Source organism: Salmo salar, chromosome ssa08 (assembly GCF_905237065.1).
Source record: "Salmo salar chromosome ssa08, Ssal_v3.1, whole genome shotgun sequence".
In the NCBI taxonomy this organism is placed as follows: domain Eukaryota; kingdom Metazoa; phylum Chordata; class Actinopteri; order Salmoniformes; family Salmonidae; genus Salmo; species Salmo salar.
Genome location: NC_059449.1, coordinates 246538 through 272159, shown reverse-complemented (window position 1 = coordinate 272159; position 25622 = coordinate 246538). Strand labels below are relative to the sequence as shown.

Here is a 25622-nt window from a genome sequence, read left to right as displayed (position 1 = left end):
TTAATTTTCATGCCAATCTCCTTTCCATTAGCGTAGCCTCTCCTGTAGCCTATCAACTATGTGTCGGTCTATCCCTGTTCTCTCCTCTCTGCACAGGCCATACAAACGCTTCACATCGCGTGGCCGCTGCCACTCTAACCTGGTGGTCCCAGCGCGCACGACCCACGTGGAGTTCCAGGTCTCCGGCAGCCTCTGGAACTGCCGGTCTGCGGCCAACAAGGCAGAGTTCATCTCAGCCTATGCTACCCGCCAGTCCCTCGACTTCTTGGCGCTGACGGAAACATGGATTACCACAGAAAACACTGCTACTCCTACTGCTCTCTCCTCGTCCGACCACGTGTTCTCGCACACCCCGAGAGCATCTGGTCAGCGGGGTGGTGGCACTGGAATCCTCATCTCTCCCAAGTGGACATTCTCTCTTTCTCCCCTAACCCATCTGTCTATCTCCTCATTTGAATTCCATGCTGTCACAATCACTAGCCCATTCAAGCTTAACATCCTTACCATTTATCGCCCTCCAGGTTCCTTTGGAGAGTTCATCAATGAGCTTGACACCTTGATAAGTTCCTTTCCTGAGGATGGCTCACCCCTCACAGTTCTGGGTGACTATAACCTCCCTACGTCTACCTTTGACTCATTTCTCTCTGCCTCCTTCTTTCCACTCCTCTCCACTTTTGACCTCACCCTCTCACTGCCCCCCCCTACTCACAAGGCAGGCAATACGCTTGACCTCATCTTCACTAGATGCTGTTCTTCTACTACTAATCTCACTGCAACTCCCCTCCAAGTCGCCAATCACTACCTTGTATCTTTTTCCCTCTCGCTCTCCTTCAACACTACTGACTCTGCCCCTACTCAGATGGTATTGCGCCGTCGCAACCGTCGCTCTCTCTCTCCTGCTACTCTCTCCTCTTCCATCCTATCATCTCTTCCCTCTGCTCAATCCTTCTCCAACCAATCTGATTCTACCTCCTCAACCCTCCTCTCCTCCCTTTCTGCATCCTTTGACTCTCTATGTCCCCTATCCTCCCAACCGGCTCGGTCCTCCCCTCCTGCTCCGTGGCTTGACGACTCATTGCGAGCTCACAGAACAGGGCTCCGGGCAGCCGAGCGGAAATTGAGGAAAACTAGCCTCCCTGCGGACCTGGCATCTTTTCACTCCCTCCTCTCTACATTTTCCTCCTCCGTTTCACCTGCTAAAGCCACTTTCTACCACTCCAACTTCCAAGCATCTGCCTCTAACCCTAGGAAGCTCTTTGCCACCTTCTCCTCCCTCCTGAATCCTCCTCCCCCCCTCCTCCCTCTCTGCGGATGACTTTGTCAACCATTTTGAAAAGAAGGTCGACGACATCCGATCCTCGTTTGTTAAGTCAAACGACACCGCTGGTCCTGCTCACATTGCCCTACCCTATGCTTTGACCTCTTTCTCCCCTCTCTCTCCAGATGAAATCTTGCGTCTTGTGACGGCCGGCCGCCCAACAACCTGCCCGCTTGACCCTATCCCCTCCTCTCTTCTCCAGACCATTTCCGGAGACCTTCTCCCTTACCTCACCTCGCTCATCAACTCATCCTTGACCGCTGGCTACGTCCCTTCCGTCTTCAAGAGAGCGAGAGTTGCACCCCTTCTCAAAAAATCTACACTCGATCACTCCGATGTCAACAACTACAGACCAGTATCCCTTCTTTCTTTTCTCTCCAAAACTCTTGAACGTGCCGTCCTTGGCCAGCTCTCCTGCTATCTCTGTCAGAATGACCTTCTCAATCCTAATCAGTCAGGTTTCAAGGCTGGTCATTCAACTGAGACTGCTCTTCTCTGTGTCACGGAGGCTCTCCGCACTGCTAAAGCTAACTCTCTCTCCTCTGCTCTCATCCTTCTAGACCTATCTGCTGCCTTTGATACTGTGAACCATCAGATCCTCCTCTCCACCCTCTCCGAGTTGGGTATCTCCGGCGCGGCTCACTCTTGGATTGCGTTCTACCCGACAGGTCACTCCTACCAGGTGGCGTGGCGTGAATCCGTCTCCACACCACGTGCTCTCACCACTGGTGTCCCCCAGGGCTCAGTTCTAGGCCCTCTCCTATTCTCGCTATACACCAAGTCACTTGGCTCTGTCATATCCTCACATGGTCTCTCCTATCATTGCTACGCAGACGACACACAATTAATCTTCTCCTTTCCCCCTTCTGATAACCAGGTGGCGAATCGCATTTTTGCATGTCTGGCAGACATATCAGTGTGGATGACGGATCACCACCTCAAGCTGAACCTCGGCAAGACGGAGCTGCTCTTCCTCCCGGGGAAGGACTGCCCTTTCCATGATCTCGCCATCATGGTGGACAACTCCATTGTGTCCTCCTCCCAAAGTGCTAAGAGCCTCGGCGTGACCCTGGACAACACCCTGTCGTTCTCCACTAACATCAAGGCGGTGACCCGATCCTGTAGGTTCATGCTATACAACATTCGCAGAGTACGACCCTGCCTTACACAGGAAGCGGCGCAGGTCCTAATCCAGGCACTTGTCATCTCCCGTCTGGATTACTGCAACTCCCTGTTGGTGGGGCTCCCTGTCTGTGCCATTAAACCCCTACAACTCATCCAGAACGCCGCAGCCCGTCTGGTGTTCAACCTTCCCAAGTTCTCTCACGTCACCCCGCTCCTCCGCACACTCCACTGGCTTCCAGTTGAAGCTCGCATCTGCTACAAGACCATGGTGCTTGCCTACGGAGCTGTGAGGGGAACGGCACCTCCGTACCTTCAGGCTCTGATCAGGCCCTACACCCAAACAAGGGCACTGCGTTCATCCACCTCTGGCCTGCTGGCCCCCCTACCTTTGCGGAAGCACAGTTCCCGCTCAGCCCAGTCAAAACTGTTCGCTGCCCTGGCACCCCAATGGTGGAACAAGCTCCCTTACGACGCCAGGACAGTGGAGTCAATCACCACCTTCCGTAGACACCTGAAACCCCACCTCTTTAAGGAATACCTGGGATAGGCTATAGTAATCCTTCTAACCCCCCCCCAAAAAAAAGATATAGATGTACTCTTGTAAATTGGTTGTTCCACTGGATATCATAAGGTGAATGCACCAATTTGTAAGTCGCTCTGGATAAGAGCGTCTGCTAAATGACGTAAATGTAAAAAATGTAAATGTAACACCCCAAAAATCCATTAGATGGCGAGCACGCTCCACCGTGGATTTTCATATTGCAAATGATACACAAGTCAACCCCCAAGGGTCAGATTTTGATAAAATGAATTTTTTTGGGAAAACTTATCACCCCCTTAAAAAAGTGGTTTCTGGACCGTTTTTCAATTTTTTTTATATTTTTATGTCAATTACACATGTATAAGAGCTGTATGAACATGCTTATGACGTATTTTATTGACGTCGTTTTTTGGGTTGTTTTTGCTTGTGCATAAGGCATATGTTTTGTGCATTTGGAATATGATTTCATAGGAAGTCAAAAGTGACATTTTTCTTTTTTTTGACAAATGCCATTAGAAATGTGCAAATGAAATGTCCAATTCTTTTTTTGTCAATTATACATGTATGCAAGTATTGAATGTGCCAAATCAGGATGTTTGTCCGTTTGCCATGTACGATCATAGGAAGTCGGTTTCCAAACCCAAAAGTCAGTGAACCATGGTCCAAATGGCATTTATACTGCCCAAATGATATATAGCCCTATGTTAAGCCATGAATCAACGTAGATGGTCTACTTGTCATGTATGAGATGAGGGAGAAGTGGGACTCTGTTGCTTTTAACGAATTTGACATGCTCAGAATGCATAATTGACTGGCCCGATGATCTCGGGATGGCCCTGTAGTGACTGTGGTTCCTCTGCATCGCTCATTGTGGTGATTTCATCCTTTGGTGATATTTTTTGCTGTTGAATCATATTGCAAATGCGCGTTACATTTGCAATATGATTCAATGGGCATTTAGCATCACAAATTTAGGCATGCTCAAAAATACTGCAGAAATGCATAATTGACTGTCCCGATGAACTGGGGATGGCCGTGCAGTGACTGTGGTTCCTCTCCATCGCTAGTCACCCAGCAAGTCAGCGTCCATCAGTCAATTAGATGTCATTCTGACACCAAACTGATACCATCTGACACCAAATCCACTTTTTCCAACTCGTATAGAAGACAACTATCACATGTCAGAGCCGGCCCATAATTCACAGCGCCTTCAGTTTTAACCATGAAAAAACAAAACACATAGTTACGTTCTAGCTGCGGGTCCAACTCTGACATTATGTGTAGGCCTATGTGAGGCGACCCCGAATCCCAAGTTTCGGCTCGATAGGTCATTCGGTGCGCGAGCAATGGCCTTAATTGGTGCTGAAAATCCACTTTTTCAGGGCGTTACTACGGGGACAGAGACATTGGGGTCCGTCTCTATGGGCCGAGGCGGTTTCAATGCACCTAGTCTTGCGACTCTGGGACATTTCTACATGTCGCCATGTCCGTGATATTCAAAATGAATTGAACATATTGCAAATGCACGAGGCTGTTTCTCGGTCTGAGAACATTCTAGAGCCACATAACTCACCGTGCACTATCGACATGAGCTCTAGAACAGGTTTCTAAGGTCTAGGTCTGACGGTTCTTGAATCGTTCAAACGAAAGTAACTATTGAAGGCGGTATAAGCCTCTAAGCCCCACACTGTGTCCCTATGGCCTAGCTGTGTGTGTGTGTGTGTGTGTGTGTGTGTGTGTGTGTTTTTTTTTGCAAATCTGATGGGGAAAATGACTGATTTACAGTTCATGAGGGTTACCTAGTCACACATTGGAAAGAAGTGACTTTTTTAACCCTTCAAAACAGCTACAGTGACCCCTATTTAAGGCACTTCCGGTTGTCACAGGAAGCTTATACTCGACACACGTTGTCTTTGGGGTAGGCATAAACAGAATCCTGAATATGAAGCCTCTACCTTAAGAATTAACTGAATGACAGGGTTGAGTTGCGTGATTTTCACATTCTGCAGGTTGGTTATATTACAATGGCTTTAGGGTGATTTTAACAACTTCCGGTTGCTCCAGGAACCTTAGAATCGACACAGGTAGACCTCACAGTAGCCTGATGGATTGTTATAGAAGACAGGTTCATAAGGCATTCATAACCCACATAGGCTTCAGGTTGAATTTAGGAGAATAGTCAATGTATTCCTATGGGGAGAGAAGTCAATGCACACTGTTTGATCTAAACACCTTTTCACTGTGAAGGGTTAATGCCACAGGGTCAAGGTTAGGCTTGCACAGATCGGGAGGACCTCAGGAACGCTCCCGAGGTCGAATTGTGCTTCTAACCCTAACGGTTCTCTCTCTCAGACCAAGCGAGCTACGGTCAAGCGGGGCGTCTCATTGAACTCAGCACAGCCTAGAGATAATGGTAATGCCATTGCAGGCTCTTTGTGTCTTTAAGCACCGCACTGTGTCACTCCATCCTTGCTGTGTGTGTGTGTGTGAGAGAGAGAGCTTTCCTTTGACATCTGATGGGATAAATTACTGATTTACAGTTCAAGAGGGTTGCCTAGTCACACATATGAAGTTGTGGAAAGATCTGACCTTTTTAACCCTTCAAAAACAGCCCCTGACACCATTTTAAGGCACTTCTGGTTGACACAGGAAGCTGAACGTTAGGCTCTTATAGAATATTGAGTTAAGTCTATGTTAACCTGTTAGGGCTAGGGGGCAGTATTTGCACGGCTGGATAAAAAAAAATGTACCCGATTTAATCTGGTTACTAATCCTACCCAGTAACTAGAATATGCATAGACTTATTATATATGGATAGAAAACACCCTAAAGTTTCTAAAACTGTTTGAATGGTGTCTGTGAGTATAACAGAACTCATTTGGCAGGCAAAACCCTGAGACATTTTCTGACAGGAAGTGGATACCTGATGTGTTGTATTACCTTTAAACCTATCCCATTGAAAAACACAGGGGCTGAGGAATATTTTGGCACTTCCTATTGCTTCCACTAGATGTCACCAGCCTTTACAAAGTGTTTTGAGTCTTCTGGAGGGAGATCTGACCGAACAAGAGCCATGGAACGATGATGGCCCATTAGACACCTGGCGCGCGAGTTCATGTTGGGTACCCTCGTTCCAATACGTTATAAAAGAGTATGCATTCGTCCACCTTGAATATTATTCATGTTCTGGTTAAAAAAGGCCCTAATGATTTATGCTATACAACGTTTGACATGTTTGAACGAACGTAAATATATTTTTTCCCCTCGTTCATGACGAGAAGTCCGGCTGGCTTAGATCATGTGCTAACAAGACGGAGATTTTTGGACATAAATGATGAGCTTTTTTGAACAAAACTACATTCGTTATGGACCTGTGATACCTGGAAGTGACATCTGATGAAGAGAATCAAAGGTAATGGATTATTTACATAGTATTTTCGATTTTAGATCTCCCCAACATGACGTCTATTTTTCTGGGCGCAGTGCTCAGATTATTGCAAAGTGTGATTTCCCAGTAAGGTTATTTTTAAATCTGGCAAGTTGATTGCGTTCAAGAGATGTAAATCTATAATTCTTTAAATGACAATATAATATTTTACCAATGTTTTCTAATTTTAATTATTTAATTTGTGGTGTTGACTTGACTGCCGGTTATTGGAGGGAAACGATTTCCTCAACATCAATGCCATAGTAAAACGCTGTTTTTGGATATAAATATGAACTTGATAGAACTAAAAATGCATGCATTGTCTAACATAATGTCCTAGGAGTGTCATCTGATGGAGATTGTAAAAGGTTAGTGCATCATTTTAGCTGGTTTTATGGTTTTGGTGACCCTGTCTTTGAATTGACAAAACATTACACACAACTCTTGTAAATGTACTGTCCTAACATACTCTAAATTTATGCTTTCGCCGTAAAACCTTTTTGAAATCGTAAAACGTGGTTAGATTAAGGAGATGTTTATCTTTCAAAGGGTGTAAAATAGTTGTATGTTTGAAAAATTTGAATTTTGACATTTATTTGGATTCAAATTTGCCGCTCTTGAAATGCACCTGCTGTTGATGGAGTGCACCACGGGTGGGACGCTAGCGTCCCACCTAGCCCATAGAGGTTAAGAACTCTCACAGAGCTCCGAAACCCACCTTAACGGACTCATCTGAACACGCTGCAACTGGATCTGTAACTTTTTTGGAAAAAAAAACTCCTATTTTTGAATATCACCAATGTGCCATTGTACAATTTCTCTGAAATGACCATTGGTAAATGCGTGGTTCTTTTTTTCCTGACACCGTAGGCTCATGTACTTTGATGTGAAGCGGTCAAATCAGCACTCTATTTTCATGTTTGACTTTCAATCCCAGAAAAACGGCCTTAACTCGAAAAGCGTCGAGGCCTCGACTCCATCCTGTTCAGGGCCAACTGCCCATTATGCCAAACCCACGCTCACCGAGTTTCGTCTTCAAAGTCTTTTCCGTTTAGGAGAAAAAGCCGCGTCGTGATTGGTGATGACTGTTACATTTGCAATATGATTCATTCGCCCTCCTGTGGAATAATCCGGAACTGGACAGAAATGACCAAAATTTGAACATTTTATTAAACGGAAACCGAAGGTCCGAGAGACTCCGTTCGATGACTTCCCGGAAGATCCGGCCCCGGTGAGCGGCCCGACGCCATCCGCTGATTTATCGGACGTAGTCGGACGTCTAGTAAGGGACCGTACATTTGCAATATGCACTTTCTCACTAACCATACGGCTGGCGCATTTGAGTTCCCTTCATGTATGGAAGTGTACCTGGGTGGCAGGTGATGAGGAGGCTTCGGTTGTCCAGAGTTTGAACAGGCTTCTGGAAACCACACAGGGCCTCCACCAGCTGCAGCTCCATAGTCATGGTCAGATTTTCTCCTTGCCTGTAGAATAGAGCACAGTCAATACCAATCAAAGCCAACTGGGCTGCGATCGATTGCATTTCAATTCAGGAAGTGAAATTCAAGAACTGATTGGCTCTCAATGGGGATTTTTTTGTTGTTGAATTGGCCAAATTTTCATTTTGCTACATGCCTGGATGCATAGACCTTTTTTCCAGTACACGACACACTGACGTCACAGAGATGCGTGCGACTCTTGGAGCATTAAGAAAGCCATCGCCATCTGTGCCCATTCAACAGCCTAGATTTACATTTTTATTACTGCTAAACAAATCACTTTTTGGTGTTCAAATACGCTTACAATGATGTTTGGATCCTTGCTTGAACAGTTGCTAAGATTATATTTGGTTGTGATTTTTGCTAAATAACTTTGATCCACTGTTGTTAGCTAGAATGCCAACCCTCATTGATATAGGCTGAAGCAAAAGCTAGCCAGAGAGACATTTTACTGGTTGAAGTGTAAGTATAATGCAGTTGATTTGTGATGATGACAAACATTATATTAAGCAGGACATTCATACATGCCTTAATATCCTATTATAATCCAAAAGTAGTGTGGAATGCACTCATAAGCAACATGTACATAGAGGCTTTTTTGCTGGCATTCTATAAGAACTCCCCCTTGTTCTGCCACCAACTTCCACGCATCGCCCTCATGCGGCAATGTTTGCAAACACAGAAAGGGGTCTATAGGCTAGTACAGAATACAGACCAATACAATACTGAAGAATATAAAAAGTCTTGAGTAGAACAATGGAACTGCCAAATGTGTGCACAAACACATTTGTTGGTCCAATTAGACAATGTGATATAGACATAGGGTTGAGGCTGTTAGTGAATAAGTACTGGCATGAGAGGTTTCATCTTTTACCTGGTGAAGACGGGATGGACTCTCTGATCAAGGACAATGATGATGTCACCAGGCTCTAGTTCTGGCTCCTGATCTCCCTCCCCATGGAATACTAGCTTCTGTCCATCCTTCATACCTGCAACAACAAATTAGGATTTATTTAACTCAACTGGCCCGTATTTAACTGCATTAAGAGAAGACAGATCAGAATTATCTGGTAAACGCCGTTGACACGCAACCATGCCTTGAAACATTTAGGGTACTTCCACATATCCCTAGATTATTTGGATCCTGGAGCGTTTGTTAACCAGATCCACGCTATAAAGCAGATGTCGAAGTGCTAACCAAACCTGGCCCTGTAATGCAGTAGTGCTTGTCGCATGAAACTTAGTTACAGAAATTATATCCGGAATCTGTTAATTTCCATTGTCGTCAAAGCAAACCTTATTTTGTTGAATTCTCAAAAATGCTCCAGGGTACCAAATTCATATGTGAAAAGGTCCTGGGGATGTCACTACGGCTGTCCATTGGATAAATTCACAAAAGATTTTAGTAGCACAACTCAAGGATACACCACGTGAACTTGCTGAGTGATCTTTCTTAAAGGGCAATTCCACCCCTTTTGATTATTTCTTGCACAATACCAGTGTCTACATGTGAAAACAGCACATTTCTACATTTTGTAGAAAAAAAAGTTTAAGTTCTACCCGATGACATCAAAAGTTAACATTGATTTTCAAACAGGTTCATGGGGAGCAAGAAAATACCCTCCTTCTGGATAGAAACTTGTAGGTTTTGAAAATTAACGTTTGTATTACTTTTAATCATACCCTGCAATGTTATAGAAACATTTATTTTTACTTTTTAACTACAGATCATAGAAACACCATTTTCACATACAGGTAACTACCAAAATAAAAGAAAACGCAAACATAGTGTCTTAATAGGACGTTGGGCCACCCGAGCCGCCAGAACAGCTTACATTTACATTTTACATTTAAGTCATTTAGCAGACGCTCTTATCCAGAGCGACTTACAAAATGGTGCATTCACCTTATGATATCCAGTGGAACAACCACTTTACAATAGTGCATCTAAATATTTTAAGGGGGGGTTAGAAGGATTACTTTATCCTATCCTAGGTATTCCTTAAAGAGGTGGGGTTTCAGGTGTCTCCGGAAGGTGGTGATTGACTCCGCTGTCCTGGCGTCGTGAGGGAGCTTGTTCCACCATTGGGGTGCCAGAGCAGCGAACAGTTTTGACTGGGCTGAGCGGGAACTGTGCTTCCTCAGAGGTAGGGGGGCCAGCAGGCCAGTGGTGGATGAACGCAGTGCCCTTGTTTGGGTGTAGGGCCTGATCAGAGCCTGAAGGTATGGAGGTGCCGTTCCCTTCACAGCTCCGTAGGCAATCACCATGGTCTTGTAGCGGATGCGAGCTTCAACTGGAAGCCAGTGGAGAGAGCGGAGGAGCGGGGTGACATGAGAGAACTTGAATGTACCTTGGCCTAGCTTCTACAAGTGACAGGAACTCTATTGCAGGGACAGAGTTCCAGACCATTCTTTCATAAGATATTCCATAATTTCTTGTTTTGTTGATGGTGGTGGCAATGCCGTCTCAAGCACCGCTCCAGAATCTCCAATAAGTGTTCAATTGGATTGAGATCTGGTGACTGACACACTATGCTCCTTTGAGAACCGTCTTTTAAAAACACAGATCTTTGCTAGCCATGGTAGGAAAAATAATGTGCAACTGGGCATTTTTATACATGACCCTAAGCATGATGGGATGCTTTAATTGTGTAATTAACTCAGGAACCACACCCTGTGGAAGCACCTGCTTTCAATACAGTTTGAATCCCTCATTTACTCAAGTGTTTCCTTTATTTTGGCAGTTACCTGTATGGTGCTGGAGAAAAATGAAAATGGAGGTTGAAAAGTGGCAGGGTTGCCCTTTAAGCTGTGTGTGAACGGACAGTGCATTCGGAAAGTATTCAAAACCCTTGACTTTCCACATTTTGTTACATTACAGCCTTATTCTAAAATTGATTATTAACCTACTCAACAGCCAGTGTAATCCCGTGGCGCGATATTCAAATACCTCAAAAATGCAAAAACTTCAATTTTTCAAACATATGACTATTTTACACCATTTTAAAGACAAGACTCTCGTTAATCTAACCACACTGTCCGATTTCAAAAAGGCATTACAACGAAAACAAAACATTAGATTATGTCAGCAGAGTACCCAGCCAGAAATAATCAGACACCCATTTTTCAAGCTAATGTCACATGAACCCAAACCACAGCTAAATGCAGCACTAACCTTTGATGATCTTCATCAGATGACAATCCTAGGACATTACGTTATACAATACATGCATGTTTTGTTCAATCAAGTTCATATTTATATCAAAAACCAGCTTTTTACATTAGCATGTGACTAGCATTCCCACCGAACACTGCCGGTGAATTTACTAAATTACTCACGATAAACGTTCACAAAAAGCATAACAATTATTTTAAGAATTATAGATACAGAACTCCTCTATGCACTCGATATGTCCGATTTTAAAATAGCTTTTCGGTGAAAGCACATTTTGCAATATTCTAAGTAGATAGCCCGGCATCACAGGGCTAGCTATTTAGACACCCAGCAAGTTTAGCCTTCACCAAACTCCGATTTACTATTAGAAAAGTTTGATTACCTTTGGTGTTCTTCGTCAGAATGCACTCCCAGGACTGCTACTTCAATAACAAAATGTTGGTTTGGTCCCAAAGAATCCATTGTTATATCCAAACAGCGGCGTTTTGTTCGTGCGTTCAAGACACTATCCGAAAGGGTAAATAAGGGTGGCGAGCATGGCGCATTTCGTGACAAAAAAATTCTAAATATTCCATTACCGTACTTCGAAGCATGTCAACCGCTGTTTAAAATCAATTTTTATGCAATTTTTCTCGTAAAAAAGCGATACTATTCCGACCGGGAAAGCCTGTATACGTACAAAGAGAGAGAAAATAAATACATCTCGTGCCCTCGTGCACGAGCGTGAGTCTCAGAGTACTCTGACCAGCCACTATCCAAACGCGATAATGTGTTTCAGCCAGAGGCTGCCTCGATATCATTCAGCTCTTTCCCGGGTTCTGAGAGCCTATGGGAGCCGTAGGAAATGTCACGTTACGGCAAAGATCCTCAGTCTTCAATAAAAAGAGCCAAGATGAACAACAACTTGTCAGAGAGGGCGCTTCCTGTTTGGAATCTTCTCAGGTTTTTGCCTGCCATATGAGTTCTGTTATACTCACAGACACCATTCAAACAATTTTAGAAACTTTAGGGTGTTTTCTATCCAAAGCCAATAATTATATGCATATTCTAGTTACTGGGCAGGAGTAGTAACCAGATTAAAATCGGGTACGTTTTTTATCCGGCCGTGTCAATACTGCCCCCTAGCCCTAACAGGTTAAATAGTGTTTTCCCCCAACACACAATTCCCCAAAGCAAAAACAATTTACATTTTGGGGAATGTATAAAAAAAAAAATTGAAATCACATTTTCATAAGTATTCAGACCCTTTACACAGTACTTTGTTGAAGCACCTTTAGCAGCAATTACAGACAAGTCTTTTTGGGTATGATGCTACAAGCTTGGCACACCTGCATTTGGAGAGTTTCTCCCATTCTTCTCTGCAGATCCTCAAGCTCTGTCATGTTGGATGGGGAGCATCGCATTACTGAAGAGCGGCTTCCCTCTGGCCTCTCTACCATAAAGGCCTGATTGGTAGTGCTGCAGAAAGGGTTGTCCTTCCGGAAGGTTCTCCCATCTCCACAGAGAAACTCTGGAGCTCTGTCAGAGTGACCATGGGGTTCTTGGACACCTCCCCCAATTGCTCAGTTTTGCCTGGCGGCCAGCTCTAGGAAGAGTCTTGGTGGTTCCAAACTTCTTCCATTTAAGAATGGAGGCCACTGTGTTCTTGGGGACCTTCAATGCTGCAGACATTTTTTGGCACCCTTCCCCAGATCTGTGCCTCGACACAATCCTGTCTCGGAGCTCTACAGACAATTCCTTCGACCACATGGCTTGGTTGTCTCTGACATGCACTGTCAACTGTGGGACCTTATATAGACAGGTGTGTGCCTTTCCAAATCATGTCCAATCAATTGAATTTACCACAGGTGGACTCCAATCAAGTTGTAGAAACATCAACGATGATCAATGGAAACAGGATGCACCTGAGCTCAATTGAGTCACATAGCAAAGGGTCTGAATACTTATGTAAATAAAGGTTTTGTTTATTTTTAATACATTTGCAAACCTTTCTAAAAACATGTTTTCACTTTTGTCATTATGGGGTATTATTTGTAGATTGAGGAAACATTTTCATTTAATACATTTTAGAATAAGGCTGTAATGTAACAAAATGTGAAAAAAGTCAAGGGGTCTGAACATTTGTCATCACCTGTTTTTGTCATCACAAATGTCATCACCTGTTAAATCCACTTCAAATCAGTGTAGATGAAGGGGATGAGACAGGTTTAAGAAGGATTTTTTAAGCTTTGAGACAATCGAGACATGGATTGTGTGTGTTTGCCATTCAGAGGGTGAACAAGCAAAACAAAGATTTAAGTGGTTTTGGACGGGGTACACCAGGCACACCAGTTTAAGTGTGTCAATAACTGCAATACTGCTGGGTTTTTCGTGTGTATCAAGAATGATCCACCACCCCGAGGACATCCACCCAAACTGTCAACTGTGGGAAGCATTGGAGTCAACATGGACCAGCATCCCCTTTCGACACCTTGAGGCTGTTCTGAGAGCAAAAGGGGTGCAACTCAATATTAAGACGGTGTTTCTAATGTTTTGTACACAAGTTGGTATGTAGCCAGCATTTTGTCAATTGACTGCCATTCTACACTATAGGGTCAAACTGAGCTTTACTGGGCTGGACTGGTTAATACTGGGCTGGCCTGGTTAAGGATCCACCACAGATCCTGGAAAGGTTTTGGAAAGGACAATGTGAAAAGGAAATATGTGAGCCAGCACACAGTATGTTTTCGTTGGCCCTGTATTGTGTAAATCAGGCACTGATATGTCACTCCCTATGTCATCTTATCACAATGCTCTTCATTCCTGGTCCTAGAAGACTGCAGTGTGTTGCATGCCTTTGTCTCTGCCCAGCGCTAGAAATACTGATCCAACTAATAATCAAGATTTTGACTACATGAATCAGGTGTATTAGCTGTGCAGCTCTCCAGGACCAGAAGTGAAGAAAATGTAAGTTGTATCACATAACAGACATCCAAAACTCTGGTTAAATGGACAAACGTCTAAAACCTCCTACAGCCACAAAATAGAGTAAAAAAATCTTCACAATTTTACCTGGAAAATTGGCAGTCGCTCTGCTAGCATTCTCATCCACAGGTAGCTTGGTCTGTCAACTAACGGTGTCAACAGGGCCCAGGGCCATGGCGCATCCCGTGTCAACATGCTTAACCAAACCCCCCCCCCGTCGCTACACAAAAAAATACATTGAAACAAGTATATGTAAATTGTAAGCTGTGGAAAGGCTTCTCTTGATGGACAACAATTAATCAACCGCCTCACCTTTATCAATGTGGACCTCCAGGATCTTCTTCTGCCGCAGGATCTTGCGTCCACTGCAGGCCTTGCAGCGGTCCTTGTGGCTGATGCGCTGGCCCTGGCAGCCCCCACACACAGTGGACACCTGCTGCACCATGCCCGGGCCCAGCTGGTGGAGGCGCACCTGCATGCCCGTGCCCCGACAGGACATGCACATCTCCACCAAGCCCTTCCTTCCCCCGCGACCTACCCCAAAACACAGCCATGTCAGTCCATATCACCCCCGTCGTTTGCAGCAATAATTCTATTATTACATCACCTTTTAAACTGAATGCCGCATGCTGCGTTTGACAGGGCAGTAAATGCTAGTCAACAGATTGCGATTCTGTGGCTTAACAATCCACTGTAAAAATGTACTTTGAGGTAAGCAAGAACATTTATGTATGCATTTTATAATCAGAGCAACAACAAAAAATGGAACCAAACAATACAGTTTGGGCATCGTATGACGATCTCGGAAATGTTTTATCCTAGCAGAGGCATTTACCTCCCTCTAACAGTCAATTGTTTATAAATGTGATCTTGTGAAAACCTTATTTCACTACATCAAAGTATAATGACATCCAATCCATGCATGATCACACAGGGCTATTGAACCTGATGACTTTAGGGTCACTACACTGGTCATTTTCATCCATCCCTTTTAATAAGGGACTGATCAAGACCAAGGTTAACCAACAATGTAACATGTGTAGTAATGTAGCACCTTCACATCGATCGCAAATAACATTCTTCTGGACAGCAAGTTTCCTCGTGGCGCCATTGAAGAGGTCTTCCAAAGAGACTGTGAGCTGATGTACAACATTCTTTCCTAGGTTTGGAGAGCACATTAGCTTTAGAGATGTTAAGAAGAACCACAGAAAACCAAAGGCCAGAATTTGAAGTCTGACGTCTGTGTAAGGTAATATTTGCCTCTGTACTATTTTGTTTTACCTCTCCTCTCCCGGTGCATTCGGCCACCTCCTCCAAAGAACATGTCAAATATGTCCATGGGGGATCCAAAACCCCCGCCACTGCCCCCTCCTTTTATGGCTTTCTCCCCACCCCGGTCGTACACCTCTCTCTTCTGGGAGTCCGATAGCACCTCATATGCCTGAGAGATCTGCTTAAACTGGGAAGAAAAAAATGAATTATCCATTCTCAAAGCACAAACTACTAGAAATCTCAACTAGTACTCAAAAATATTAAACAACTTACTAGAAATGTCTCACAGAACTGTAGAAACAATTTATGTATTTTCCATATTCATCTCTTAAAATAACCTTGCATAACCAGTATCAGTGTGCTGGATTAGCATATCGCTGCCTCCCTGAACTTGCCTCTGACTGGGCTTGAACCAGGGTCCTCTACCTTGCCAACACACGTGACCACCCGCTCGATAATGTGCAAACCGTTTGAGCTATACAAAATTTACCAATTGGATAGCTCCATCTGCGACATTTCAAGCTAGCTGTGGAGTGAGTTTACTGTAAGTTCTTAATACCGCTACACTGGCATGCATAACTTTCCTCCACTCAACCACTGGTAATAAATCAGAACCTATTCATAGAAGCAGTCTCAGATTGTTTATAAACATACACAGCTCAGCAAAGTTAAGGTGGTACAGAAAAATGTACTCTGTGACTGTCGTGGATGCAAAGTGGTTTTCTGAATACATCCACTCACTTTCTCCCCCTCCGTAGGGTTCTTGTCAGGGTGGTACTTCAAGGCCAGCTTACGATAAGCCTTTTTCAGCTCATCTGGAGTGGCATTGGGCTTAACACCCAACATATCATAAAAGCCGGTTTCCTTCACCATTGTTGTTTGTTACAGACTGCAGAAGAAAAAGAAATTCTGTTCACACAAGTGTCCATTTCTCTTCCTGTATGACATATAGTGCCGGCTCGATTACAAAGAAATAACGTTTTCACATTTTTTTTGGGGGGGGGGTCTTACGCAGTCTGACGAAATCACTATTTAGTAGTTCAAAGTAAGTAAATATGGCATACTTTTACGACTGCTGAATACCAACTATCAATCTCTATCCCTTTCGATCGTGCGTTCTTGTCTCTTCTCTCCGTCTCTGACCGGACAAGTAGGCGCGCAATGGATTATGTTCATTGCAGTTAATTACCACATTTTCTGTTCTAATCTATGTAGAATATTGGCCTGTTGGAAACATTGCAGTTGGGCTTGATCTGATCAAGAAAAATGGCGCATTGCACTCTCACAGGAAAAACAAAATTAAAATCAAATAATTGAACCTAAACTTGGTCAATTAGTTGCTTAAAAAAAAAACATTTTGGTTAATCGCTCAGAACTAATGACATTATTTGCATTTCTTGGTATGACAACTTCCTCCCCCACCACAGCAATTTGACAATAGAAATCCCCAATCAGATAGCATTAGAAACCACAAAATTGGTGAACAGCAACATTTATTTCAACATGAGGGGTTAGCTCTTAACATCTGATCAAACCAATACCACAGAGTTTCTGAACCCAGAAGCGCAACATGGTGAGACCTCTGAGAACGCTTGCGAAACAGGTCAGAGGGGTGTCCTACAAAGCAAGCTAGATTTTTCTAGTTTTCTAAAGCTAACCAGCTTCAGTTAGGTTCACATTCCAGCTTCATCCATCCTACAAAAGTATTTATTGCTCATCCACCTGCCACTAACTCTAGCAGGCTTATAAGTGCACATGGCTAGTCAAAACACTGAACTCTTCATTGAGGCAATGCTGAAACAATCCATGGGCAAGACCATGCCACATTCATTTGTGCCAAAATCAAAATGAGAAAAATTATCTTGCAAATTTGGCAGGCTATGGTGTAAAATAGAAGTGCCGTCTTTATTTTCTTTCTTACCATTAATTCTGACTTGTGCTTTTCAATGCACAACAAGTATATTCCCCCCCCCTCTCCTATCGATCAAATAATTGTATTGTCAAATTGTCAAACAAAAGTATTACTGTGTGTGAAGTTTAAAATGCATTCTGTCATTGCTAAATGTGCAATGTGACTTTAACATTACTCTTTTTAAACACAAACATTTGATTTCTCACTACAGTTTTCAGCCGTCAGCTTCGCCCAGGACTGGTTCATGTGAACTACAATCCTGACGCTGTGTTTTAACATCAATAATCATCGCTTGGGAAACGGCTTTCAAAACATATGGCTTTCATCAGCAAGAAAGAATCTTTAAATAAAGAGATACACTTACTGTAGCAGTTATGCACATATCCATACAGCTATGGTAGCCCAATATTGGACTAAAGGTGCCTAACACTACTCCTTAGATAAAGGATCTTAAATGTTCTGTTTAAAGGGCGAATTGGCTCTTTCAGCCAAAACAGCCAAATGTGCCATTTAAACGTGAACCGATTCTCAATTGCGGTATGGTTCTAGAAATATAAATACCTTTACTTTCAAATCAACAAAATAATTTCACGAATGCTAAAAACAATTACTGTACACTTTTAACACAATTGCAGAGGACAGTATTTTTCAGTGACACATTTGGGGCTCCCGAGAGGCACATCGGTCTAAGACACTGCATCTCAGTGCAAGAGGCGTCACTACGGTCCTTGGTTCGAATCCAGGCCGTATCACATCCAGCCGTGATTGGGAGTCCCATAGGGCGGCGCACGTCCGGGTTTGGCCGTCATTGTAAATAAGAATTTATTCTTAACTGACTTGCCTAGTTAAATTAAAGGTTAAATAAATAAAAACAGTGGCGTTTGTCTTCAGTTTACTCACAGGTAACACGTTAGGTGTTCAGAGCCGAAGATAGCTAATTAATTAGCACAGGTAGTCCATTGACTTGTGTCCGTAAACAAAAGCGCTATTATTTCTCTCTGATATCAAAGATAAAATCCTCATGCTACCAAAACCGTACCGCAAGCGATGTGTTCAGACCGAGCGTCGGGGTTTAACAAAACATCCCTGTACAGAAGACGCATTCTTCTAATTACTCTTGTATGTGTAATGGAATAATCAAGGGCTAGTAGTAATGGAACTGTGTCATGATCAAGGGCTAGGAGGTGATCTCTCGTATTGGAGAAGCAGTTTCTGCCAATCTTCATACTGTAACGTTAACGTTACTGTCTTTGCCAATACTCTAGAAGCGCTAGCTAGCGTCGAGCGTTAGCTACATTATTTTACTAAACGCTTAAAGGACAAGAGACCAATCTAGCTAGTTACCAGTATCCAACATAACGTTAAGTTAGCTAGCAAGGTAACTTACCTAGGTTTGGTAGCTAGCTAGGCTAACGTTAGCTGGCTAGCAATCCCCGACCTAGCTGAGAGTGATAGTAGTAGCTTAGCTAGTAGTTTGTTACCAATTAGGAACATTACTTTTTTGCAGAATGAAAACACCATTATATTGCGATTAGCTACCTGTTACAATAGACGTCCGTAGAGAGAAATTACTTTTTTTTTATATATATATTTTTTTAACTTAGACCCCCCTCTCGTCCTGGCGATGAACTTCCAGAACCTTCTACTTGCACCGCCTACTTTTGTGCTGCTTTCAAGACAACTCGGGAAAAAACGAGGTCAAACCATGATGTCGGTGATATTCAGGGCGGAAAGTCGGAGCTATTGAAAGATGCCCGAGTTTCCGACTTGAGATTCCGAGGTGGATTGCCGTTGAAAACGATTTTTTCCAGTCGGAGCTGGGGTTTTTTTTCTCCAGTTACATTTACGTCATTTAGCAGACACTCTTATCCAGAGTGACTTACAAATTCGTGCATTCACCTTATGATGTCCAGTGGAACAACCACTTTACAATAGTACATCTATCTTATTTTTTTTCTTTTAAATTTTTTTTAATGTATTTTTTTGTTTTTTTTGGGGGGGGTTAGAAGGTTTACTTATCCTATCCCAGGTATTCCTTAAAGAGGTGGGGTTTCAGGTGTCTCCGGAAGGTGGTGATTGACTCCGCTGTCCTGGCGTCTTGAGGGAGCTTGTTCCACCATTGGTGCCAGAGCAGCGAACAGTTTTGACTGGGCTGAGCGGGAACTGTGCTTCCGCAAAGGTAGGGGGGCCAGCAGGGCAGAGGTGGATGAACGCAGTGCCCTTGTTTGGGTGTAGGGACTGATCAGAGCCTGAAGGTACGGAGGTGCCATTCCCCTCACAGCTCCGTAGGCAAGCACCATGGTCTCCACTGGCTTCAACTGGAAGCCAGTGGAGTGTGACCAACTACAGCACCGATGTTAGCATAGCATTAATTAGCACCCATTTGCACATGACCTAGCTAATTGCTCACAATTGTGCTGCTGCTCCAGTTCCAACTGTTCTGCCTGCAGCTATGGAACCCTGACCTGTTCACCGGACGTGCTACCTGTCCCAGACCTGTTGTCCCAGACCTGCTGGAACCCTGACCTATTCACCGGATGTGCTACCTGTCCCAGACCTGCTGTTTTCAACTCTCTAGAGACAGCAGGAGCGGTAGAGATACTCTCAAAGATCGGCTATAAAAAAAGCCAACTGACACTTACTCTTGTGTTACTGACTTGTTGCATCCTCGACAACTACTATGATTATTATTATTTGACAATGCTGGTCATTTATGAACATTTGAACATCTAGGCCATGTGCTGTTATAATCTCCACCCGGCACAGCCAGAAGAGGACTGGCCACCCCTCATAACCTGGTTCCTCTCTAGGTTTCTTCCTAGGTTTTGGCCTTTCTAGGGAGTTTTTCCTAGCCACCGTGCTTCTACACCTGCATTGCTTGCTGTTTGGGGTTTTAGGCTGGGTTTCTGTACAGCACTTTGTGATATCAGCTGATGTAAGAAGGGCTATATGAATACATTTGATTTGATTTTGAATGGGGGAGTCTTATTTGGACAAATTTGCCTACTTGAGCAGTAAGCCTAGGTTTACATGTACAGTTATGTAATTGATTTGATCGTTGATTTTTTTTTCTGTGTTTCTTCAATGTATGGCTTGTTGTGTTTGGCTGGCTCTAAATGTGTACCGTTGATGCCATTCCCTTAGTTACACAGAGTCTACACAGCCTACACATAGTATATACAATAATGAAATCACCTGGTCCCAACATGCATGGTAAGTCAAGAAAAGTGCAAACTGAAGATAAATAAGAAAAACTTCAAAACACATTTAGGAAGAAAGCATACACATTGCTTTGAAACAGTGTCAAAGGAAAGATTTTTGGCATGTGAGTGCATGGATGTGAGAAATTGTGTGTTTGCAGTCATACATTTTCTGGTCCAGCAACACCCATACATGTTGTGAAAAATACTTCGGCTTTTTATACTTCAGCATGCATAACAGTTCAAAACTGTTATGCATGCTGAAGTATAAAAAGCTGTTGCATTGTACTTTTTCTTTACTTTCACATACACTGTGTTCACAGAAACAGTGCTCGGATCTTGTCCCCTGGACCTTGGAGGACTTTTGGTGTGGATGATGTTCAGGTTAGATATTCCTTTAAATTATTCCACTGAATTGTACCATTTGATTGTCATTCCTTTATTGAAAATTGTACCTTGTTCACACCACAGGGCCTACCAAAGCAAGATTTCTCAAACAACTGTGTGGTGTTTGTTTTGATGGTAAGATGCTTGCTATTGTGTATATTATATTAGTCCTATTTTCTGTTATAACATATGAAAAGTTATTATTATTTCTGTGCTTGCAGCATGCAAAGCACACTATTGTTATTGCTCATACTTTTTCTTGTTTATTATTATTTTTGGGACCTATTTCCTACAGTTTTTACACTACATACACAATTCATACATCAAACTCCTGCAGAGCTGACGGCTGCTGTGACATGCTCTGCACTTTTGGGGGGGATGTCTTCTACATCCTGAAATATATTCCTGGAGGGGTGGGGGGTATTATGATTGACTATTATTGTTATCATAACTATCAAACTTATAAACCTATTCTTAACCTGTTAGGGCTAGGGGGCAGTATTGACACGGCCGGATAAAAAACGTACCCGATTTAATCTGGTTACTACTCCTGCCCAGTAACTAGAATATGCATATAATTATTGGCTTTGGATAGAAAACACCCTAAAGTTTCTAAAACTGTTTGAATGGTGTCTGTGAGTATAACAGAACTCATATTGCAGGCAAAAACCTGAGAAGATTCTGAACAGGAAGTGGCCTGTCTGACAAGTTGTTGTTCATCTTGGCTCTTTTTATTGAAGACTGAGGATCTTTGCTGTAACGTGACACTTCCTACGGCTCCCATAGGCTCTCAGAGCCCGGGAAAAAGCTGAATGATATCGAGGCAGCCTCTGGCTGAAACACATTATTGCGTTTGGATAGTGTCCGATCAGAGGACAATGGGCTTAGGCGCGTGCACAAGTCGACCCCGTGCTTTATTTTCTTTCCTCTTTTTACCTAAACGCAGATTTCCGGTCGGAATATTATCACTTTTTTACGAGAAAAATGGCATAAAAATAGATTTTAAACAGCGGTTGACATGCTTCGAAGTACGGTAATGGAATATTTAGATTTTTTTTGTCACGAAATGCGCCATGCTCGTCACCCTTATTTACCCTTTCGGATAGTGTCTTGAACGCACGAACAAAACGCCGCTATTTGGATATAACAATGGATTATTTGCGACCAAGCCAACATTTGTTATTGAAGTAGAAGTCCTGGGAGTGCATTCTGATGAACAGCAAAGGTAATAACATTTTTCTTATAGTAAATCTGACTTTGGTGAGTGCTAAACTTGCTGGGTGTTTAAATAGCTAGCCCTGTGATGCCGGGCTATCTACTGAGAATATTGCAAAATGTGCTTTCACCGAAAAGCTATTTTAAAATCGGACATATCGAGTGCATAGAGGAGTTCTGTATCTATAATTCTTAAAATAATTGTTATGTTTTTTGTGAACGTTTATCGTGAGTAATTTAGTAAATTCACCGGCAGTGTTTGGTGGGAATGCTAGTCACATGCTAGTCACATGCTAATGTAAAAAGCTGGTTTCTGATATAAATATGAACTTGATTGAACAACACATGCATGTATTGTATAACATAATGTCCTAGGGTTGTCATCTGATGAAGATCATCAAAGGTTAGTGCTGCATTTAGCTGTGGTTTGGGTTCATGTGACATTATATGCTAGCTTGAAAAATGGGTGTCTGATTATTTCTGGCTGGGTACTCTGCTGACATAATCTAATGTTTTGCTTTCGTTGTAAAGCCTTTTTGAAATCGGACAGTGTGGTTAGATTAACGAGAGTCTTGTCTTTAAAATGGTGTAAAATAGTCATATGTTTGAAAAATTGAAGTTTTTGCATTTTTTAGGTATTTGAATATCGCGCCACGGGATTACACTGGCTGTAATCCCATAGAGGTTAATTTACTGTATGCTCTGTACATTGCAATGGAAGCACAGTGTGATTTCACTGAGGTATGTATAAATTCTGAAATTCTCATCACCAGTGGATATAATGTTTTTTTGGAATACTCATTTGATTGTGTGATTTTCTTTTTCAAAGAAAAATAAGCAGCAAATTAGGTGACGGGGGTGCCTAGTTCTCCTGCAGAACTTTCCCATGCTGTAAGTCTTGAACATTATAAAAACGTTTCATTTGCATCCTTAAAATCACTTGTTTCATGTTGTAGCCAGACTGACCTGAAAATATGTTCATATTGAATGTATGTCATTCACTCACTAAGGTCTGAAGAAGAAAGGTTGAAAGATCGAAAAAGGCGGCGAAAACAAAACGCACTACAGGTAGGAGTCGTATGATGAGTGGTATTGTCCTAAACCAATGTTTAAATACTTAACCTCCCCCTGCAATATATTTCAGGATGATGTAGAAGATGTCCCCCCCAAGAAGTAACATCAGCATCCAGCTCTGCAGGATTAGGTACTGCATAGGCTATTAGCTAAAGTAAGGTGCATTCTTGTACACACATCCCTAGAGGTTTCCTTACATTTTATTATTGACCACAATCTGTTTTCTTTCTAGACGATACTGAAAAGAAATTGCACACCGAACTGGGAGCTGTGAACTGAGTATGTAGTCTACTGTGTGTAATGCTGAAGGCTTGATGCATGGCAAGATACACTGCTCAAAAAAATAAAGGGAACACTAAAATAAAGTGGAAAACCACACTACAGGCTGATCCAACTTTGATGTAATGTCATTAAAACAAGTCAAAATGAGGCTCAGTAGTGTGTGTGGCCTCCACGTGCCTGTATGACCTCCCTACAACGCCTGGGCATGCTCCTGATGAGGTGGCGGATGGTCTCCTGAGGGATTTCCTCCCAGACCTGGACTAAAGCATCCGCCAACTCCTGGACAGTCTGTGGTGCAACGTGGCGTTGGTGGATGGAGCGAGACATGATGTCCCAGGCGGCCCGATGTGCTCAATTGGATTCAGGTCTGGGGAACGGGCGGGCCAGTCCATAGCATCAATGCCTTCCTCTTGCAGGAACTGCTGACACACTCCAGCCACATGAGGTCTAGCATTGTCTTGCATTAGGAGGAACCCAGGGCCATCTGCACCAGCATATGGTCTCACAAGGGGTCTGAGGATCTCATCTCGGTACCTAATGGCAGCAAGGTGGTGCGAACTCCCAAAAATATTTTACAACTATTTTCATGAAAAAGTGCAGATTTTTGTTTTTTCATATTCGTGACCCAAAAAAGGTGACTCCGGTAATGCCGAACTAGCGACATTCTGGATAGGCCTAAAAACATATTTTAAAACCATTTTCACAAAAAAAGTGCAGATTTTTTTTTTATATTCGTGACCCAAAGACGGTGACTCTGATCATGACGAACTAGCGACATTATGGATAGGCCTAAAAAAATATTTTAAAAGCATTTTCACAAAAAAATAGCTTCTTTTTTTTTCTTCATATTCGTGACCCAAAAACGGTGACTCCGGTCATGCCGAACTAGCGACTTTCTGGATAGGCCTAAAATAATATTTGAAAACCATTTTCACAAAAAAGTGCAGATTTTTATTTTTTCATATTCGTTACCAGAAACGGTGACTCCGGTCATGCCGAACTAGCGTCATTCCGGAAAGGCCTAAAAAAAAGATTTAACCCTCCCGTTGTCTCGGCCGGGTCAGAGCGACCCGCTGGCTCGGCCATGTGTTAGGAGCCGTTCCCCCGCGTCCAGGCCGGGTCAGAGCGACCCGCTGGCTCGGCCATGTGTTAGAATGTGGCGCGTGTGAGTTCTGGGGCAGGACGTTCCAGTGGTATCCACCTGGTGGTAGTGTGGTATAACAAATAAATGTATTAAAACCATTTTCACAACAGTGCGTTTTTTATTTTTTTTTCTTCAGATTCGTGTCCCAGAAACAGTGACTCCGTTATGCTGAACTAGCAACGTTCTGGATAGGCCTAAAAACATATTTTAAAACCATTTTCACGAAATAGTGCAGATTTTATTTTTTTCATATTCATGACCCAAAAATGGTGACTCCGATCATGACGAACTAGCGACGTTCTGGATAGGTCTAAAATATTTTAAAACCATTTTCACGAAAAAGTGCAGATTTTTTTTCTTCATAATTGTGACACAAAAACGGTGACTCCGGTCATGCCGAACTAGCAACAGAAAGGCGTAAAAAAAAACATTTTTAAACCATTTTCATGAAAAAGTGCAGATTTTTTTCCCCTCATATTCGTGACCAAGAAACGGTGACTCCGGTCATGCCGAACTAGCGACTTTCTGGATAGGCCTAAAATAATATAAGAAAACCATTTTCACGAAATAGTGCAGAATTAGTTTTTTTCATATTCGTGACGCAAAAACGGTGACTCTGGTCATGACGAACAAGCGACATTCTGTGTCTATAATATATGCACCTGACTTAGGCTACAATATGCTATTCTGTCTCAGTGTCACAGAGTGCATTCGGGAGTTTTGCTTGCTAGGACTGACTAATTCACCATGTCTGTCAGGGGTATGTGCTACATTTCTCCCTCCCAATGTAAACACTAAGTTATACCTGCAATAGGGTTGGGAAAGTGATGCATAGTGCTACCACTCGTCTCTGTAAGTGCTGGGAGTGCATATTCCTATGTGGGATATGAAACACTGCGAGGTATGCCTTGCAAAGTAATGAGTGAAAGACAGGTGTAGGGGTAGAGATGAATAGTCAATGTAACAACATGGCACTGAACTGTGAGAAGGGCTGTTAAGCTTTTTATTCATATTCTGTGTCATCACCATAGTGCATACATGCTGTACAGTGAATGTGTAATGCTTTGAAATGAGCCTCAGGTCTTGG

At 42.9% G+C, this 25622-nt stretch overlaps 1 protein-coding gene across 3 annotated transcripts in view; it reads right to left on the bottom strand.

Moving 5' to 3' along the window:
- dnja1 (DnaJ homolog subfamily A member 1) overlaps positions 1-18920 on the bottom strand; it is a 38557-nt gene extending 19637 nt beyond the window's left edge. The window contains exons 1-7 of one of the 3 annotated variants that reach the window (XM_045722599.1): positions 18773-18920; positions 16063-16210; positions 15331-15508; positions 15104-15208; positions 14362-14583; positions 8785-8899; positions 7780-7895 (exon numbers count right to left, since the gene is read on the bottom strand). In XM_045722599.1, coding sequence (XP_045578555.1) covers positions 7780-7895; positions 8785-8899; positions 14362-14583; positions 15104-15208; positions 15331-15508; positions 16063-16194 — 868 coding nt within the window. In that variant the 5' untranslated portion in view covers positions 16195-16210; positions 18773-18920. 3 annotated transcript variants of the gene reach the window in all.
- Positions 18921-25622: the final 6702 nt, after the last annotated feature.